At 39.7% G+C, this 21,811-nt stretch overlaps 1 protein-coding gene across 10 annotated transcripts in view; it reads left to right on the top strand.

The window, feature by feature from the left end:
- Positions 1-21,811, top strand: part of Ezh2 (enhancer of zeste 2 polycomb repressive complex 2 subunit) — a 74,176-nt gene that overhangs the window by 465 nt on the left and 51,900 nt on the right. For 5 of the 10 annotated variants that reach the window (XR_003848969.1, XM_008829750.2, XM_029561930.1 and 2 more), the window contains exons 2-3: positions 14,891-15,014; positions 15,852-15,980. Coding sequence is in view for 8 of the 10 variants with exons in the window: in XM_008829750.2 (XP_008827972.2) it covers positions 14,891-15,014; positions 15,852-15,980 (253 nt within the window). In the remaining 2 variants the exon portion in view is untranslated. Of the gene's footprint in view, positions 1-649; positions 869-14,890; positions 15,015-15,851; positions 15,981-21,811 lie in introns of those variants that run through there. The other 5 variants (XM_017797313.2, XM_029561926.1, XM_029561928.1 and 2 more) reach the window with 3 other exon arrangements.

The following is a 21,811-nucleotide window of genomic DNA, read 5'->3' as shown; positions in this document are numbered from 1 at the left end:
GGGCGGCCGGCGGGGCTCCGGAGCGCGCCCTGGGGCGGCGGCGGCAGCGACCGCGGGACCTCCCCGCCGGTGCCGGCCAGTCTTCGGCATCGCCCAAGCGGGGCTCACCCGGGCGCCGCTTTTGTAGGCGCGCCGGGGGCGACCTCTCGGAGGGGGTCGTGAGGTCTGGTCGGGCTCGCGCCACCCCGCGAGTGGGCAGCGTGGCTCCGTGGGTACGGGCGGGTTAGGGGCCGGTGGCGGGGGGCTCCTGTCCCGGTGCCTGGTCCCGCCGGGCCGGGGCAGGGGGCGTTCGGGTGGCCGTTGCTGGCATCCCAGAGCCTCAAGTCTCCTTTGTGTGGCGGGGCGGCGCGGGCGTCCGGGTGGGACGGGACAGACTCAAGTTGGTGGGACCGAGCGGAGAGTCCGCACTCAGACAAAGGACGGACTGTGTCTCGGGAGGGGAGGGGAGGACACGACACTCGGGATTCCCGCCGCGCGGGTTGGGGCGTGGGGAGGCGCCGCGGGCGCGGGTGGGCAGGGCTGGTCCCCACCGGGACCCCGCCAGGGGCGGCGACCGGCTCGCGCCGGGCCCAGCCGCCCAGGGGCTTAGTGCGCGACGTGGGAACTCTGGCAGCCCCGCCGCTGACGTTTCCCCGATAGCCGGGTGTCTCCCGCCGCCTCGGGCTGCCTCCTGGGCCGTCGCTTGGCTTTGTGCTAAGTTGGATGGCAAGAGCGGAGCTGTCCTCCCTTTCTTGGTTGTGTTGCTTGAGGTCCCACTTCATTGTGCATCCCCCGCCACGCACCAGAAGATCGTTGCCTCGGGGCTACTTTTTGAAAATGGGAGGAATGGAGAAGCACGGGCTTTCGGAAAACTTGGTGAATGCCTTGTGTGAGTTCCACTTTCTAAAGAATCGTGATTAAAAAAAAAAAAATTGGCCAACTTGTGTGCTACATCTGAGAATGGCGACAGGTGCTAACGAAATCAACTGTCATTTAACCCAACGATTATTCCTCACATCTCAAGGGGTTGAATGAGAGAAAGATGAATTAGGTGATCGAAATAAAATGCCCACGAGAAATGTGGGTTTAGACTATAAGCTTGACAATTTCTTATTAATTGGTCTTGTTTTCTGAGAACAATAGCTTTGGTGAGTCAGAAAAGACGGAATGTACACGTTTGTTTGCCTAAGATATTCCCGTGTATTCTAGTCACAATTCAACGAAACTTCCTTTGTTTATCACACAGGGTCTGTAAAATCTAAATTCATTTGGAAGTAAAAATCTGTCTTTGTTATTTAAAATATTTTACTACAACTCTCTAAGTTTCAAGAAGGTCGTTATCAGTTTAATTTTATGGGATTTTAGTGTCACATTAAAACATTTGAAAAATATTTTAAAGCAGTAATGTTGCCACAGCTGAAAACAAGCATAATTCTAAATACTCTATTTTCAAGAAATAAAAGTATTTAGGTTATATTTTAATTTCCTCTTCATGGTCTGTTAAGTTAGGAATAGATTGGATTTTAATCTTAGAAGAAAGGAATCAGTGTTTCCTCTTTTTGGAGGTGTGTTGGAAAATGAGATATTTAAAGCCCCAGAAACACTTATGCAAATTGCATCTTAAATTCTTACTTTGATGGGAAATATGTTAAAAAAAAGAAGTTAGGAAAACACAGACTCTTTCTGATTGTTCCATCTGATGAAGATCTGAAGTACATTTGCTAACTTATGATTTCCTACAAATGGAAACAAAGAAATGCAGTCTAAAAATCTATTGCATCTGTTTTGTAGAGTGTTGAGCATCATGGAATAGACATTTCAGGTACTGCTCTAAGTGTTAAGATTTAAAATGTTTGTTTATATTAGGCCTTAATAATCATGTGTTTAAAAATCTCATTGAAAATATTATTATAAAATGAACTAGTTGTGTACATTTCTGGTAGAAACTTGAGTGTTGAGGATATAAAATTTCCAGCTTTTGTCCTTATTCTGTAGTTATTTGCTACAGATATTTCTTAAAACGTCTGAGGAATTGGTTGAAATTTTTAAGTTATGTTGTGGTAGAATTGAAGATATGTTTAGGCACTCTGACTAGCAGTGTTAGAAAAGAAAAACACTTGTTGATTTAGTATAGTTAGGAGAAATGTTCTTTTTGGTTCTGGCTTTGTTTTGTATGGGCACATGGAAGTGATCATCTTTGTTTTGGCCATTTACCAGTTTTGGGCAGATTTCTCAGACCACGCTGATATTTTTAGGGTATCTTTCATGCTTTGAGGTGGTATGCCCAACAAGTTTAGATTTATTCATTATTAGCATTTGTTTATTTATCTATTGTTTTTTGAGACAAAGTCTCTCTGCCCTGGAACTCACAGATCTGCCTGCCTTTGCCTCCCCAGTGTGGGATTAAAGGCCTGCTCTACCCACCCGGCTTACTAGCTTTTAAATACACAATAATTAAGAAAGTTGTTCTGCTTTAAAAAAATAGACAAGGCAAAATTTTCTGATATAATGAGTTATGACCCATTTAGAAAGGATTTATGAATTAGTTTTGACATCTTTAAGTCAGTATAGACTGAAAAAATTTTCTGTGAATTACAAAGCAACTATAGGGGGTGGTGACATCTTTATGGTGGCGCACAGGTAGAAGGGAACAATGCATTAAATTCAGAGTAAGGTTCATCAGATGATGTGCTTTACCTTCTAGAGACCTCTGAATTTGGAAGCACTCTTGAGTTCCCAGGAGACTTTATTCATGTTTTTATTATAGCATGTATCAAATTGTTTGTTCACCCTTCTTCACACTATAGCACCTTGAGGCAAGGTTCTGTCTTGTTTTTGTTTGTATAACTAGCATTTACATGCTTCTGCTGTGCAACTCTAATTTTCTCTTTATTCATTTAAAATGGCAAAAAGACTAGGAAGTCTAGTAGTATCAAAAGTTGTAGCTGATAAATTTCTTTTAAGAAAAATTATGTATTCAGCTGACAAGATGGCTTAGCAAATAAAGATGCTTGCTGCCAAGCCTCATGGCCCGAGTTAAAGCCTCAGGACCCATATGGTTAAGAGAACTGACTCCTGCATGTTATCCTCTGACTTCCACACTTGTAGTGAGTGATGCACCTACGCAAGGGAGCGGGAGCACATGGGAGCATGCACACACCCAGGAATATAATTAAAGTTAAAAAAAAATTGTGTGGGTGTATGTGCTTAAACGTGTATACGTGCTGTGTGCATGTGGGAAGCCAGAATTGAATGTCTGATTCCTTGGAATTGGAGTTACGGGCATTTACAGATGCCTGGCTTGTTAGGTGGATGCTGGGATCTGAACTCTGATCCTCATGATTATGTAGCAAGCTCTCTTAACTAATGAGCCATCTCTGGAGCCCAAGTAGCTGATAAACTTCTAAAATGGTCACATAGTTGCATGTCACTGTACTCTGTGGCACAAAAGAATGACAAAACTGAAGTGAGAAAAGGAATTGCTGCTTAAAGAACTCATGAATTGTATAATGAATTTTTGTCAGTGACACCATGTATGTGAGAGACGTACCTTAAGATCATTGCTTAATGATGGCATAGCTATCTTGGTTTGTGTAAGTATACTCTAGGTGTTCACACCTTGACACGATTGCCTAACACCATGAATGTATCCCTGTCGTGGAGCAATATGTGACTGTAGTATTAAAAGTGCCCACTATTTGTCATGGTAACACATCGGGTGCTTAATTTTTAAAAATTCATTTATCACTAGGCGAAGAAACAAAGTATAGTGAAAGCATACAGTAAGATATTCTGACATAAAAGGAGATTCTGACATAAAATGAAATTCTGATATGTGCTATACAACTTTCCTAGACTTTGAGGACCTTATACTAAGTGAAATTAGTGAGAAACAACTGTATTTTGAGACAGGGTTCACATTGTGGAACTGGCTGTGTAGACCAGGCTGGCCTTGAACTTGGGGCAATCTTTCTGCTTCTGCCTCCTGAATGCTTGGGTTATAGGTATGTACCACTCTCTCTCTCTCTGTGTGTGTGTGTGTGTGTGTGTGTGTGTGTGTGTGTTCATGAGTATGTATAATGGAGGTCAGAGGTTGACCTTCGATGTCTTCTCTGTAACCCCCCCTTTTTTTTTTTAATCTCTCATTGAACCTGGAGCTCACAGATTCATTTAGGCTGTCTGGCCAGCAAATCCCAGGAATCTGCCTGTCTCCTAGTGATAGGATTACAGGCACCTACTGTGCCGATCTGGACTCAGGTCCTAATGCTTGCATAGCAAGCGCCTTACTGACTGAGCCATCTCCACAGCCCCTTGAAACAACTTTTTTTATGAGGCTCAATTGGTAGAGTTCTTTCCTAGCATACATGAAGCCCTGGGTTTGACTTCAGCACAACATAAAAGCAAATGTAGAGAAGTACATGCCTTTAGTCTCTGTAAGTGGAGGCTGGAGGATCTGAATTTCAAGGTCCTCCTCAATTACATAGTAAGCTTGAGGCCAACTTTAGATAGTGAAAACCCCATTTTAAAAACAAAGGCGGGGGCTGGAGAGATGGCTCAGTGGTTAAGAACACTGATTTTTCGAATCCCAGCACCCACATGGCAGCTAACAACTGTCCGTAACTCCAGTTCCAGGGGATCCAACGGCCTCTTCTGTCCTCTGTGGGCATTGCATAACACGGGTGCACTTACCTACATGCAGGCAATACACTCATAAAATAAAAATAATAAAATATTAAAAAACAAAACAGGGCCAGTGAGATAGCTCTGCAGGTAAATTCTGGAGATAGGTGAACAATATGTATATTTATACATAGAGTCAGCCTTCCATACCCATGCCTTCTGTATGTATGGGTTTAATCAACATCTTGAAAATACTACCAAAAATAGTGTTTGTTGTAACTGAATGTATACAGACGTGTGGTAGTTTTTCCTTTAAGTAATACGGTGTAACAGCTATTTTCATAGTGTTTGTATTGTTGGATATTATAAGTAATCCAGAAATGATTTCCAGTATATGAAGTAGCTATGTATGGTGGTGTATACATACTTGGGAAGCTAAGACAGGAGGATCCCTTGAGCTCATGAGTTTGAGATCAATCTGGACTTGGTCAGATTCTGTCTCAACTAGAGCAATGGGTCAGTGAGATGGCTCAGCTGGTAAAGGCACTTACTGCCAAACATGACAGTCTTGAGTTTGATCCCTGAAACCCACACGGTGGAAGGAAAGAACTGACTGTTGCATGTTGCCCTCTGACCTCCACACTTGGGGTTGTGACTCCTCCCTCCCCCAGTTAATGTAAAAAATAAAAAACCACCCAAACACAGTAGCAAGCCATATTATGATATATTATATAAAGGATTTGAGCATCCTCAGATTTTTTCTGAGGGAAGTTTCTGGGATTTATCCTTCTTGGATATGGAGGGGCAGCTGTAGTTCATGCTACTGATTTTCAGACATTTAAAGATGGATACAATGGCTGGACATGGTGGTGCACTTGGGAGGCAGGCCAGCCTCATCTGCATAGAGAGTTCCAGACTAGCCAGTGCTGCATAGAGCCTGTCTAAAAGCCAAAAAGAAAGATACAGCCGGGCGTGGTAGCACACGCCTGTAGTCCCAGCACTTGAGAGGCAGAGGCAGGCGGATCTCTCTGAGTTCCTGGTCAGCTTGGTCTACATAGTGAGTTCCAGGACAGCTGGGGCTATAGGGAGACCCTGTCTCAAATAAAAGACCCCCCCAAAAGATACAATGGTAAATGTTAACATAGATTTTACTAGAATATAAAGCTTAATGCACCCTGCAAACCTGAAGAAGCTGAAGAAAGCTAGTCTAGAGACGTTAAGAACTTGTCTAGAATTACTGTTAGGAATTTGTAGTCAGGGTCCAAACTTTGTTCTTTTAAAAGAAATTTTTTTGTTACATTTATTTTGTTGATGTGCATATATGTATGGGTGCACATGTGCCCTGTGGAGGTCAGAGGACAACTTAGAGGAGTTGGTCCTCTCCACTATGTGAGTCTCAGGGAAAAAACTCAGTTTGGTAGGTTTGATGGCAAGTGCCTTTACCTGCTGAGCCACCTTGCCAACCCCTCAACATGTAGTCCTTTAAATTTTACAACCACCTTATTGGATATTATCATTATAATCACCAATTTATCGTTAGGAAAACTCAAGTCAGCAAGAGAATAACACACATCGCAAACACAAATTGACAGTTCAGGATGGAAACCTAAGTGGTCACCTTATTGTATACTCATAAATGCATACTTTATAGCTGTTGCTGAGACACAAGTCCTTAAGACAAAAAGTCCTTAAAGACCTTTTTTTAAAAAGGTTTATTATGTGTATTTGTGTGTGTCTGTGTGTGGGTATGTGTACCTTTAGTGCAGGTGCCTGTGGAGGCCAGGAGAGGGCATTGGATCTCCTGGAATTGGAGTTATAGGCAGTGTGAGCTGCTGGACATGAGTGCTAGGAATTGAACTCTGGCCTCTCCTAGAGCAATGTACAATCTTAACCACGGAGCTATTTCTCCAGCCTTGAGCAGTCATGTAGCTCGGGTTAATCTTGAACTTCTGATCCTTCTGCCTCCATCTCCCAAGTGCCTAGATTAGAGGGGTGTTCCACTATGCCCTGCTACTTCATTTTATGTAGAAAAAGTTAATGACAAGAAATGGGGAGATAAGAGGAGGTAGTAGAGAAAGGCTGTGAATTTGGGCATTTGGGTTTTGACTTTCAGTTTTAAAGTTCTGATCTATTTATTGTTTGTTTTGGGCAGTATGGGAAATCTAACCTAGTACCTCCTGCATGCTGCCACTGAGCTACATCCACAAGTGGTTTTATGTAAGGCGCATAAACTAAGAATATTAATATTTTAAGAAAGTTGTAAAGCATCCCAATCCCCCAAGAAAAAATTATATAAAGGAGAGTGAAACTTATCACATAGCTCTTTACAGAAAACATTGTTGCCCCTATCAGGCTGTGCTTCCTTTTTTGAGGGGAATGCACAGTATTACAACTTACAAATGTGTCATAGTACAGCAAACCAGTCCTATTTCTCTGTGATGGGCATTGTTTTCTTGCTTTAAATGAAGTGGGCATTCCGCATAGCGCTTATTTTTTAAAAAATGTGTGTGTGTGTGTGCGTGTGTGCGTTTGCATGCACATATGTCACAGGGCTTGTGGAGGTCAAAGAAAATTTTGTGGAATCAGGCTTTTCTTTCTATTTTTATGTGGGTTTCAGGACTTGAACTCAAGTTTCAAGTGTCTTGACCTGATGAACACCCCTTCCCCCCCGAACATTTAATTTTTCCTTTTTTTCTTTACACAGGGTCTCACAATGTAGCCCTGGTTGGCCTGAAACTGCTATGAAGACCAGGCTGGCCTCAAACTCAGACAGATAAGCCTATCTGCATCCTAAGTGCTGGGACTAAAAGCCTGAGCCACCATGCCTGGCACATTCTAAGTTTTTATTGGTTTTGTCAGATTTTCTCGAAAGATCTTGTTTTTAGTTACCAAGTCCACTTCATTGAACTATAATTTATATACAACAAAATACACATGTTTAAAGGTATAGTTAGAAAGTGTTTGATAAAGTTGTCCACCTGTACTACCACCTCATTCATAATCAACAGCATTGTCATTACTGATCAGCTTTTTCCTGCTCAGGAATTTTATATGAATAAAGCATATAGTATGGTTTTTGAGATATATATGCATCCTGCATGTTTTTGAGATATATCTTTATGTTGTAGAGATAACATTATATGTTATCTGTTATCTGTTATATGAATAGTTGTTGTGTGTGTGTGTGTGTGTGTGTGTGTGTGTGTGTTTATTTGCTGATAGGTATATGGGGTTGTTTTTAGTTTTGGCTATTAAGAAATCTGTTAACAACTATATTTTAGTTTTTCTTGGGTAACTACCTCTAATTTGGATAGCTGTGTCATGTGGTAAATATTAATTTCATTTCATAAGAGACTGCCAAACTTTTCCAAGGTGGTTGTACATTTATGTTGGAAGTGCAGTTCCAGTTGTAACTGTGCAGGGGCTACAGTGTCCCTAATCCTTACTGACTTTAGCATTGCCAGTCTTACAATAATTGTCTTATAATATGTGCTATTTTCCTGTGGTGTTTTTGATTTTCTGAGGCAAGGCCTCATTCTGGTGTAGGTGGACCTAGAACTTAACTGTGTAGTCTATGCTGGTCTAAACTTTGACCTCCTTAAACACTTGATTCTGTGTACTGTATTTATTCTGCAAAATACCATTCTGTTCTTTGCTCAACACCTAATTTGGCCCCTCAACAATTTTTACCTTTTTTATTTTTTTGGTCTTTTTGAAACAGGGTCTCCCTGTAGCCCCAGCTGTCCTGGAACTCACTATGTAGACCAGGCTGGCCTTGAACTCAGAGAGATCCGCCTGCCTCTGCCTCCTGAGTGCAGGGATTAAAGCTGTGCACCACCACGCCTGGCCATTTTTTCTAACCTTTCTTTAAGAAATATATAACCTTTCTCCTTCTGTAATGAAGTGGAGAGAAAGCAATCCTTGGGACCTCTGCTGTGTGTCATATTCCACTCTAGGTGATCATATCCTGTCATTGCTGAGTTTAATCTTGCTATGACTGAAGATTCAAGTTAGAAACTTCTAAAACTAGTGTTCTGATTAATGTTTTTTAGAGAAAGGGTCTCCCCCTATAATTTTGGCTGCCCTGTAACTAGGGATCTGCCTGCCTCTGCCTCTCTCTCTCTAGGATTAAAGGTGTGCTAGCCTTTAATCTTTTCATTCCTTGGGTATATTCAAAAGTGCTGTATTTCCTATAAACAAGAAGACTTGACTGATTGATTTAATTGATTGAGAACAATAGGAAAAATGTATAAGAAACGAGATCTGGGGCTGCAGAGATGACTCAGTGGTTAAGAGCACTGGCTGCTCTTGCAGAGGACATGGGTTAAGTTCCCAGCACTCACATGGTGGCTAACAACCATCCCTAACTCCAGTTCTAGGGGATCCGATACTCTCTTCTGACCTCCTTAGGCATTGCACAATACAGGTGAACTTACATACATGCAGGTAATACATTCATATACATAAAAGTAAAAGTAATAAAAAGAAAAAATGAGACCAGTAAAGAGAAGTTGACCTATTCTATATGTTAGCCAGAATGCTAGCTTTAGAAGTTTCTAACTTGAATGTTCAATTGAGCTAGAAAGCTTTTCTTCAGCTTAGAAACATGTTTTGATCAGTTTTTCTCTGTACTAGAACTTCATTTTAACCTCTTAAAAAAAAATTCTTTAAGGCAGAGCTTAGAAAAGGGCATTGTACATTGTAGGCACTAATGAAAGATTTGATAGATTTATTTTGGTCAGAGCTCTGAAAACTTGAGAGCCATCTTCTCAAACAGAAACTCAGTAATTATTTAAATTTTACCCTTCCCCCCAAAATAGAGTCTATAAGGGGCATCTGTCAAGTGAGTTTTACATAGTAAATTTTGCTAACTTGTTCATTATAAAAATTTCACTCGTATTTTTACAGACTATTTTTGTTAAATGTTTATAAGTGTTTGTCTGCATTTAGGTATGTGCACCATTGCATGCAGAGACCCACAGAGACTTAGAAAGGGGCATGGAATCCTCTGGAACTGGAGTTATAGAAGGTTGTGAGCCACCATGTGGGTACATGGGAACTGAACCCCAGGTCTTCTGCAAGAGCTGCTTATAGACTCTACTTTTGGATTCCCAGAACCTAGGTTAAAAAACGGGGTATGGTGGTACATACCTGTAGTACTAGTGCTGGGGAGGCAGACCCAGGTGGATTCCTGGGGCTCCTTGGCCTGCCTGGCATCCTAGCCTTATTGGTACATTCCAGGAAAATGAGAGCTCTTTCTCAACAAAAACAGGATGGTTGAGGAACTCCAGTTGAGGTTGCCCTCTGGCCTCTACAGTGCTTGTGTACACATGTATGCACATTTATATGTATGCCCATATGAACATGTACACACACACGTGCATGCACAAACACAAAGAAATTGTGCTATGTGAACTTTGTAAATTATTTTAACTAATTTATCATTTGATACCAAAAGGTATAGTGCTAACAAAATTCTGATCTAAGATATATTATATTGAAATTGTTTTATACGCTGCTGGGTGTAGTGGCACACACCTTTAATTCCAGCACGCCGGAGGCAGAGACAGGTGGAGTTTGAAGCCATCTTACTGAGGTCCAGGCCAGCCAGAGCTGCATACTGAGACCCTGCCTCAAAAACAAAGCAAAAACCAACTGCTTTATACTTAAGCAAAGTAGGCAAGTTTAGGTTAAAATTCCTTAATGGGTATTATGGGGTATGCTACAGTGAAAAAATTTTTTCAGAAAAGTTTGGGAAGTAGGATTTGTAGATGGCATAAATGTTGCTTGAAGAAGCATAGAGGAAGGGAGGGTTGAGTTATCCCATTTTCCCTTTAAGTCATTTTTACTTTTTGGAGAGTATTTGCCTGCCTGGAATAGAAAGCTTTAAGTTATGCTATAAAGAAAATGCTTCCTGTTCTTTGAGACAGGGTCTCATGTAGCCAGGCTGACCCTGACCTTCTGATCTCCTGTACCACCTTCTAAGTGCTGGGTGCTATAGGCATATACTACTATTTGGGATGCAAAGATATTTTTGAAGGGCTACTTCCTACCAACTGTTAAATAAAAAAATAGCCTCTAAAGTAGGTTCTTCTGATAAATTAGTATTTTGTTAGCAAGTACACTTTGTGGCTCTCACTTTCATTGTAAAATGAATGAGATGCACAAATAAAACGATTTGTGTTATTGAGTATCTGCCCACAGAAGAGGTATCTTCATTTTGTAGATTATGAAATTGGGACTTGATGAAGGCATGTAGTTTAGGATCCCTGCAGTCGATAGGAATGTTCTTTAATGAAGAGGGGGCTGGAGAGATGGCTCAGTGGTTAAGAGCAGTATCTGCTCTTGCAAGGTACCTGGGTTCTGTTCCTAGTACCCACATGGCAGCTCACATGGCAGTTCGAAGGGGCCCTCTTCCGGCCTCTGTGGTCTTTTTGAGACAGGGTCTCCAGGTAGCCCCAGCTGACCTGGAACTCTCAGAGATCTGCCTGCCTCTGCCTCCCAAGTGCTGGGATTAAAGGTATGTACCACCATGCTGTGCTTATATCTTAAATCTTTGCTTCATCCTAGCTCTCTCATTTTCTTTTCCCATATGGAAGGGCTGGGATAGAAATGTGTTGTATGATCTGTCTGTTGTTAACGTCCTGTGTCATGTGTCATTCCCCCCCATCCTTTCCCCAATCTTAAGAAATTGCAGGGAGGTAACTGCATGAATTATAATCAGTTGTTGACTTGCATTTGACCAGTTTTTTATAGCATTTTCCTGCTAAATCTTTTGGGTTCCTTATGTAGTCTGGATATTAATCCCTTGTATGTATAGTTTTCAAATATCCTATTCTGTGTACTGTCTCTTCACTTAGGTAATTAATTATTTTGCCTTGTGAAGCTGCCAGTTTGATATATCCCTTTGTTTATTTTGCTTTTGTTTCTTGTCCTGGGTGTTTGGGTGCATGCATGTGTCTATCTGTGTCTGTCTGTTGTCTTGCACATAAATAAAACTTGCCCAGTTTCAAGGTCATTTCCCTTGTTTTGTCTAGTATTTTTTTTTTTTTTTTCGTATTTTTGAGACAGGGTCTCCCTGTAGCCCCTGGCCCAGGCTAGCCTCAAACTCACAGAGATCTGCTGCCTCCTGAGTGCTGGGATTAAAGGCATGTACCACCATGCCTGGCTTTTGAGTTGATTTTTAAAATGATGTTTTTTTTCATTCTTCTGTTTGTGGATAATTCAGTTTTTCCAGCACTGTTTGGTTCCCCTGCTCCCATGTGGTTTTTGTTTTTAGATAAAATTTCATGAATCTGCTTTTCTTGGATTCCTCTCACACGGGATTTCTTTCCACGGGTTGCATGTTTTCTGCATTTTTCCTTAGGCATAAGATCTGCTTCTCTTAGGTAGTTAATTTGTTTTTAACTGATTATTAATAGTTTACCATTCACGTGTCTCAATTCTTTTTATGCTATCCTTACATATGAAATCTTATTTACCATTAATTTACAGTAAATTAAAGCAGTAGGTTTTAACTGAAAAAAAAAAAAAGTTAGGTGAGACTAACAGCTACCATCAAAGCCTTTAAACATAAAAATGCTACAGAATGAGCTGGAAAGATAGCTCAGAGGCCAAAAGTGGTTGCTGCCAAACCTGCAGACTTGAGTTCAGGACCCACTTAGTGGAACCAACTCTGACAAGTTGTCTCTGAGCACACCATGCATACATACACAAATAAATGCTTTTTTTTTTTTTTTTTTTTAAAGCTATTAAGCTGGATATGCTGGTGCAGGCCTGTAGTCCCAGCACTTGGGAGGCAGAGGCAGGTGGATTTCTGAATTCCAGGCTAGCCTAATGAGTTGCAGGCCAGATGGGGCTACAGGGATACCCCCCTTTTTTTAAAGACCTAAATAAATAAATAAATAAATAAATAAATAAATAAAAGCTATTGAAGACGGGTGATTTCCCAAATATGTAATTTTATGGAAGTCTTGTACAGTGAACATTTTTTAGGGAAAAATAATGAGAATATTGCAATTATATTACATTTACTTTTTTTTTGGTTTGGATTTGACCTTATTTAACTTGGCATTTAGTTAAGAGTCTATAAACTTTGCTGGGCATGGTAGCACGTGCCTTTAATCCTTGCACTCAGAAGGCAGAGGCAGGGGAATCTGAGTTCAGAGCCAGCCTGGTCTATATAGTTAGTTCCAGGCCAGCTGGGGCTACAGGGACACCCTGTTCTCACCGCCCCCCCCCAAGAAAAAATAGAGTCTATTAATTTCATTGGGGAGATAAGTAGTATATGTAGTTTATTATCTCAGTTTTCCAGAGAAATGGGGACAGAAATGTGTTTGTCAAGAACTAGTTGGCCATTGATGTGATTTTAGCAAGTCCTTTAGGAAGAGCTTTAAGGACAGCAACCAGGCCTCAGTGGTGCCTGGGAACTTTTTAAAAAATTCTCTTTTAGTTTTTTTTATTTGTTGGCAGCTGAGTAAGGAGGAGCAGAAATATGTTGTTTAGCCAGACTTATCTTACATTGTTATAGGTTAGTACCTGATCAGGAAGAATGCTGAATCTTTGAGCTCTTGTCTGGTCTCCTGAGAGGCAGACAGTTATGTTTTAGCATCTTCTTATGGGTTGCCATTAACTTTGGATGAAGAAGGAGGACGTTGGATGAAGCTCTTAGTAGAGATCAGAGTACCACTGCATAACTGCCCTTTGTGATGATGCTATTGATGGTAATAAGGCAGGATTTGAAAAGGCATCCAAATGAATTGGGGTGAAATTGTGTGTATAGTCTCAGGTACTTTCTGTAATCCATATGGCAGAAATCTAATCCAAACTACTTGGGAGGGGGTTTTGCATGGATTTCTTTGCTCATATAACCGAGCAGTTGTTAGAATTGGTTTTGCAGTTTGCTTGATGTAGGGCTCAAGTGCTGTCACTAGGACATCTGAACCAGGATCCTAACTATTCCCTAAATTCATCTCTTGGGGGTTTCTTGACAGTGAAGCATATGTCTCTTTTGCTTTTTTTGGTTCACACATGGATAGTACAGGGTGGCCACCTTTTGTTTTCTACCTTGTAGCAAGGCTAAACCTTACAAATAATGTGCTGATAAGAGAAGTTACTCATTATCGCTATAAATGATCAATAAACCTGTTTTTGTTTTGCTTTTGCTTTTAAGTCCATTATTTATCAGACACATAGTTCCAGGCTCTGAGACTTTACAAATGAATAAAATCTTTTCTTGACAGTGAAGAATTTGCAGTGAGGGTGAGTGGAGTGAAAACATGAACATTGTGATTTTAAATGTAAATGTGACAATAATAGTTATTTGGGAGTTGTGGAAGAGTTAATTCTTTACCTCCTGGTAGACAGGAAGAGGAGAGAATGAAAGGGCATCCAGAGCCAGGTGTAATTTTCAAAGGTATGCCCCTAGTGACTTCTTCCATCTAGTTCCTGCCTCATAGAGCTGCTACCTCTCAATACAATGCCAACTATCTGGGGACCAAGTGATTGCTTTTCTCTCATCACCAGTGTGCTATGTTAATAGTTGCTACACTATTGGTTATATAGTACTGTTCAGGGAAAATGACAAGAAAAGATCTGTACATGTTTACTACAGAGGTGACCATTGTAGGCCTAACTACTCAGTTCAAGAGTGGAGTGAACAGTGCTCTAGGAAGTTGGAGAGAGACAGGGTCTGTGGAATGGCTGGAGGCTACACAGGGTGTGCTTATACATCATTTCATCTGTATTGAATGAGCATAATACTTGATGTATAACTAATTCAAGTTTTGGTTTTTCCTATTCTGGAATTTTTTTTCTAAATGTTTCTGATCTGAGGTTCGTTGGGCCCATGAATGTGGAACCTGTGCTTATGAAGACCAATTGTATATTATTTAGTTACACCTTGTCTCAGTATCAGTTGTTTTAATATTAAAACTGTTAGAGAAGATTTCTATATATTTCTCCCCCTCTACCAATGTGGACCTCATGGAGTAGAAACCAGCTTGTGGTATAGTATATGTAATTCTTGTAATGAGATCACACTTCTGCAAGACTGCTGCTATTTAGGAGTGTAGACTGTAAATAAAATATCTTTTAAAGTTGTATTAAGTTAAAGCTTTCAATGAAATGTTTCCAGGATTTAACCATATAGAACAAATGGGCTCTTCTTTGCAAGTATCAGCAATAAAAATGTGTTGTTTGTTGACTTTTCAGTTTGCTTGGGATTAAAAGACAAGTGATCATATTTAAGCTAGGTAGACAAATGATTTTAATGTGAAACCATTGCTTTTAGAATAATCATGGGCCAGACTGGGAAGAAATCTGAGAAGGGGCCCGTTTGTTGGCGGAAGCGTGTAAAATCAGAGTACATGCGGCTGAGACAGCTTAAGAGATTCAGACGAGCTGATGAAGTAAAGGTAATTTTATCTTCTGTGAAGATGCATATGTAATTAAGGTTAATTCCCCCCACCCTCAAGTTAAATAAGTTTTACTTTGAAATGGTACATTTTTAGTCAGGGTCACATTTAGAGTAAAATCAATGAGGATTTCATAAGCTATAGTCCTTGATCTGCCTAATTAAAATTATAGTGTGAATGCTACGTGTAGTGGTGCATGCCTGCGATCTCAGCACTTGGGAGGTGGAGGCAGGAGGATCAGAAGTTCAAGATCAGGGCTGGTGAGATGGCTTAATGGATAAAGGCCCTTGACACCAAGCCTGAACCCCGGGACCCATGTGGTGGAAGGAGAAAACCAACTCCTGCAAATTGTCCTCTGCCCCCCACAAATATGCCGTGGAATATGCATATGCACATACATACCCCCAAATACATAGGTTAAAAAGATCATCATCCTCAGCTGTGAGCTAGTTCCAGGTCGGCCTGCGAGATGCTGATTTTAATCTAAAAGTTTATTCAACCTGTTTGGAAATCTTTTCAGTATACCTTTGCACTGCTTGTGTAGACTCAGGGCCCAAGTACAAAGGAATTTGTTTCATGATTTTGTTTCTGAAGTCATTGTGATTTTTAAAATACAAAGTTAACAAAGAGGATGGAAATAATTTCCTGTTCCCCTCTCACAATGAAATAAGAAGTGGTATTCTTGTATTATTTGAATGTGGGAAACAATAGTGTAGTATATGAAGTCCTTGTGCATTTGAGGCAATGTTCTTGGTATTTTTTAGGAATGGCTAGATTTTTACCTTCTTTAGAAATGCTATATGTTTAACAGTGAAATTTCTCTTGTTTGTTTTTAAGAGTATGTTTAGTTCCAATCGACAGAAAATTTTGGAAAGAACGGAAATCTTAAACCAAGAATGGAAGCAGCGAAGGATACAGCCTGTGCACATCATGACTTCTGTGAGCTCATTGCGCGGGACTAGGGAGGTTGGTTAACACAAAGTGTTGTAGTAATTATCAACACATTCTGTTTTTTTTTCTTATTGGAATGTTTATTGGTTATTGAGAGTCACTGACCTTAGGCTGTCCCTTTTTATTGCTATTTCTTTTAGTGTGTATATGTTAGTGGATGCCTTAGATCATACTACTAACAATTTCTTTTAGCAAGTTCTGAGTGTTTAGAATATATTTTGGTTGTTACTAGGCATACATATAGCCTTTATAAATAAGACTGTTGATTTTGAAATAACTTAGAAATCAAATAATCTTTAATATGTGCATCAGATTAGTATTTAGAGCAATGCTTTCTGATGTTTTCCTCCATCTCTCCTTAATACGAATTATCTTCATGGTAAGAAATATTTTGTCATATATTCCTAGGCTCAGAAATCTTATTATTATGTATTTTCTTTAGGGATTTAAGACATAATTTAAAAATTCAATGTTGAAAGATTGGTATTTTCATATAGCATTTTCTGAGTGAGGTAGATCTTAATCTTAAAGAACTTCCTACTTTGAAAGAAAGGCAATTAATCTATGGTAGAGTATAATTAAATATCCCACTAAAATGTACTGCCATTAAGATGGAGGGGGAAATGGCAGGAGTCCACACAGGATAGACCTAATCAGTGGGATTTTGGTTTAGTCGTTTCTGTATAGGTCTCTGTGTTATATAGAAAGACACAGTGTAGGATGTTAAATGGAACCCTAAGCAAAAAGAAGTGATTTGGAATTTGTAGTATTATCATTTATCTGAGTGTGTAAAAATGGAAAACATCTAAGCAGTGACATTTGTTCTAAAACAATTATTCTGAAGAGTAGCCATTTTAGAATATAATAGTATTATAAAATAACAAGTAATAATTTGCTGTTGTAGGAGGCCTCTCAAGATGGTGTAACATACAGGTGTCACAGATTTCTGTGGTACAGAAATTCTGTATTATACAAAAATTTCTGTAATACAGTAACTGTACGCATGACTTTGGTGATGTTGACAGTGGCATGTCTTGATGGAGATTTGTAATTTGGAAAGGTTCTTAGTTATTTAATATATAATTTGTCTGGTGATAACTCTTTAAAGCCTGACTTACAATTTAATAAATATGTGTTTTATTTTGACACTGTCCCCATTATACAAGTCAAAGCCTACATACTGGATGTAGTAGCTTTTTATAAACATCAGAAGGGTGAAAGGGATGCTTTTCTATGCCTATAAGAACATTCTTAGGGTAGAGAAAGAACTTTTAGATAATTCTTTGAAAGGTTTTTTTTGTTGTTGTTGTTTTGTTTTTGTTTTTTGGTCTTTTTAAGACAGGGTGTCCCAGTAGCCCCAGCTGCCTGGAACTCACTGTGTTGACCAGGCTGGCCTTGAACTCACCGAAATCCGCTTGCCTCTGCCTCCCAAGTGCTGGGATTAAAGGCGTGCGCCACCACGCCTGGCTAAAGATTGTTTTTATTTTATAAATTTTCTCAATATTTTTTTAAGATTTATTTATTTTATGTGTATAAGTGTTTGCATATGTGGACAGTGTGCATGCCCGGTGCCTGCAGAGGTCAGAAGAGGGTATTGGATCCTCTAGAACTAGAGTGACAGATGGTTGTTAGTTGCCATGTGGGTACTGGGAACCAAACCCAGGTCCTCTGTAAGAGTACATAGTGGTCTTAATGACTTGAGCCATCTCTCTAGGCCCCCCTTTGAAAGTTTGTTTGACCTTTTGGAAATTTTAAGGTGAAAGGAAAAAAATAATTTTTCCCCTTGCTAAGATGAATAAATTTTAGAAATTTAAACACACAAGATAGAAATGCATGAAATACTTATTTTTATAAACATTGCAAATCTCAAAATGTTTCCCAAAGTCCAATTTAAATTTATAATAAAGATAGTATTGGTAACGACTTCTAGCACTGTGCTAGGACCTTCGTACACAACCTTACGTGATCATCACGGTGATTGTGCTATATCTTTTTCCCAGTTGAAGAAACTGGGCCTTAGAAGAGTAAAGTCACTTTGCTTGCTCTGTTGATCTGATGGATCCCTGGAGAACACATTTTGCACATTAAATAGTAAATTAAGTCAGGTATGGTGGTGCACACCTTTAATCCCAGCACTCAGGAGGCAGAGGCAGCAGACCTCTGTGGGATCAAGGCCAGCCTGGTTTTCATAGTGAGTTCCAGACCAGCTGGCACCACAGGGAGACCCTTTATCAAAAAGACAGAAAAGAGTAGTAAAGTACTTATTTATGTGCATCTCAAGTTCTTCCTAATAAAATTTTTGGTGTTGAATTTAGAATATTTAAGTGGGTATTCATAAATTGAATTTTCTTAAATTTTGGCAAATGGAAGTATTGAACATAAAGATACTTTTAAAAAATGGGTGTTTATGTGATTATGTGAGACATAGCATTTTAATTAAAGTTGTTTTCTAAGCCTAGTTTATGGGATACCATGGTATCCCATAAAGGTTGAGGAAAAAAAATTGTTTTCTTTAAATATTGAGGAAAAAGGAAGAGCATAATTCCTTCCCATACTTGGGAATCCAATTTTTATTGCATAATATTCTGCCCTGATTAAGCTTATGCTTACTATGTTTTTATTTTTTTAGGCGTTTCACTATGTAGCCCAGACTGGTCTGGAGCTCACTGTGTAGAACACATTGGCTTTGAGCTCATAGAGATCCATGCCTGTCTCTGCCTCCTCAGAGCTAGGATTAAAGGTGTGTACCACCACACCCAGCATAATTGTTTACTTTTTTTAACTTTTTTTTTTTTTTTTTTTTGTCTTTTTGCAACAGGGTCTCCCTGTAGCCCCAGGTGTCCTGGAACTCACTTTGTAGACCAGGGTGGCCTTAAACTCAGAGAGATCCGCCTGCCTCTGCCTCCCAAGTGCTGAGATTACAGGAATGGCCCACCACTCCCGACTTAATATTTTATGTGTATGTATATATTGCCTGCATGCAGATAAGTGTACCCGTGTCGTGCAGTGCCCACAGAGGACAGAAGAGGCTGTCAGATCCCCTGGGACTGGAGTTATGGACAGTTGTTAGCTGCCATGTGGGTGCTGAGATTCGAACCCGGGTCCTCTGCAAAAATAGCCAGTGTTCTTAACCATTGAGCCATCTCTCCAGCCCTATAATTGTTTATTTTTATAAGCTAATTGTGTGCATGTGCTGACATCTTCTCTTAACATCCTTTACAGCATGAAAGATCAACAGGATTTAAAAAAAAATTCTTTGATCAGTTGTGGCAGTAGATATACTGAGTTTTGAACATTTTCTCTAGATAATTTTGATAAAGAATGTCTAAAAAGAGTTTACTTTATACCCTAATGGAGTGACAGCTGTAGATGCCTTCTTCATATTGAAGAGCTCTAGTTGAACCTGAAGAGAAAGTATAAATACTTTAAAGATACTTTTATGTACTTTGTTTCAGTTTCCAAAATTGTAGAACATAAATAATGTTAGTCATAGGATTTTAATCTGGAATATATTCCCTTTTTATTCCTTTTTAAAAATACTTCTGACTAGGGGGGCTGGAGAGATGATGGCTCAGTGGTTAAGAGCACTGGCTGCTCTTGCAGAAGACCTGGGTTCAATTCCCAGCACCCACATGACAGCTAACATCCGCCCGAAACTCCAGTTCCAGGGGATCCAGTGCTCTCTTCTGACCTTCTCAGGCATTGTACAACATAGGTGCATCTACACACATGCAGGCAATACACTCATACATATAAAAGAATAATAATAAAACTTCTTGCTTAAAGACAGTGTCGGTAGCTGGGTGTGGTGCATGCCTTTAATCCCAGCACTTGGGAGGCAGAGACAGGCAGATCTCTGTGAGTTCAAGGCCAGCCTGGTCTACATAGTGAGTTCCAGGACAGCTGGGGCTACAGGGAGACCCTGTCTCAAAAAGACCAAAAACAAAAAAAACAAAACAAAACAAAAAAAAACCAACAGTGACAGTATATTTTACATGTATTTCCAATAATTTTTAAAAGGAGCATCCAGCTTCAAAATGTTATTAAAGAATACATAAAGACCAAGGGATATTCACCTTATTGCTGTAATATGTAGCTTTTTATCAAAATACTGTTTCTAGGTGATTGTTGTTACTTTGTCTTACCAGCTAGAATCATGGTTTGTTTGTTTTTAAAATCTATCACTTTCTCTAGAATATTTTGCTAAAAATATTTTTCCTTCAGTGATTTTGTGCTTACGTGTGTGTTTGCTTGCTTGCTTGTTTGTTTGAGACAGGGTCTAACTCTGTAGCCATGGCTATCCTGGAACTTGCTTTATAGAGTTCCATGAACTCATAGAGATCCACCTGTTCTCTGCCTCTTGAGTGCTGGGATTTTCCACTAAGCCTGACCCTTCATTGATTTACAGTTTTTTTAGATTTATTTATTTATTTTTAGTATTTTATTTATTATTTTTATTTTATATGTACAAGTGTATTGCCTGCATGTATGTGAGTGCTCCCGTGTCGTGCAACACTGTGGAGGTCAGAAGAGGGCTTCGGATTCCCCTGCAACTGGAGTTAAGGACTGTTGTAGCCACCATGTGGGTGCTGGGAATCGAACCCGGGTCCTCTGCAAGAGCAGTCAGTGCTCTTAACCACTGAGCCATCTCTCCAGTCCCTAAAAGATTTATTTTTTAATTATGTGTATGTTTGTGTATAGATATGTGCATGTGAATTCAGGTGCCAGCAGAGGCCAGAGGCAGAGGATCCTCCTAGAGCTGGAGTTTCAAGTGGTTGTAAACCACCCACTGTGGGTGCTGGGACTCAATCTTGGGTCCTCTGCAAGAGCAGTATGCACTCTGAACTGCTAAGCCATCTCTCCACTGCTCTCTTTATTGACATCCCTCCTTTTTTTTTTTTTTTTTTTTTTTTTTTTTTTTTGTCTTTTTGAGACAAGATTTCCCTGTAGCTCCATCTAGCCTGGAACTTACTATATAGACAAGACTGGCCTCGAACTCACAGAGATCTGCCTGCCTCCGCCTCCCAAGTGCTGGGATTGAAGGCGTGCACCACCATACCTGGCCCTTTTATTGATTTTTTAATGGTAATTATTATTCTACTATGAAAGGCTTGCTCAGATAACAACTGCCTGCTGGGCAAATGGTGTGTTAAGTAGTTTATAAAATATTTTGCATATGTGTATTTCTAGATTTTCAAGAGAATGTATTTGTAAGGTTCTGTGTTTTATTGATGATGAAAAGAGTGAGAATTTGGGGGTGCATTTAATTGGGGGCCTGTTATCAATAGAAACAGAATTTGATGGAAACCATGGATCTTAGATTCATGAAGAATTTTTAAACTTTTGGACTTTTAAATGTATGTATGTTTGTTTGCTCTTCCTAGTAATTTTTGAAGTGATTAAAAATTCTTTGTTGATTCTTGGTATGTGCAAGTACTTGTTTAGAGAGTTCTATCAAAATAATAGAGCGTGTAAGTGCTTTCATATATTGGCAATTTAGACTTAATTTTTTGCTGAAGAAAAACTGGGTTTGGTTTACATATAAATAAGTACTTGATTGCTTTACTTATTGCCTTGGTAATGCACTTTCCTTGGGTAATTGTAAATAGAAATTTTTAGATACTATTTGTTGGATCCTGTAGAACTAGAGTTATAGACAGCTGCTAGCCAGACACCAGTGGGTACTGGGAACGAAACCTGGGTCTTCTGCATGAGCAGCAAATACTCTTAACCATTGAGCCATTTTTCTAGCCTGCGCTTATGTCTTTTCTTCCTTCCTTCCTTCCTTCCTTCCTTCCTTCCTTCCTTCCTTCCTTCCTTCCTTCCTTCCTTCCTTCCCTTTCTTT

Source organism: Nannospalax galili, unplaced genomic scaffold, assembly GCF_000622305.1.
Source record: "Nannospalax galili isolate Female #2095 unplaced genomic scaffold, S.galili_v1.0 scaffold234, whole genome shotgun sequence".
Taxonomy (NCBI): Eukaryota; Metazoa; Chordata; class Mammalia; order Rodentia; family Spalacidae; genus Nannospalax; species Nannospalax galili.
Note: the sequence above shows the minus strand (reverse complement) of the source record. Positions and strands in the feature narration are given on the sequence as shown.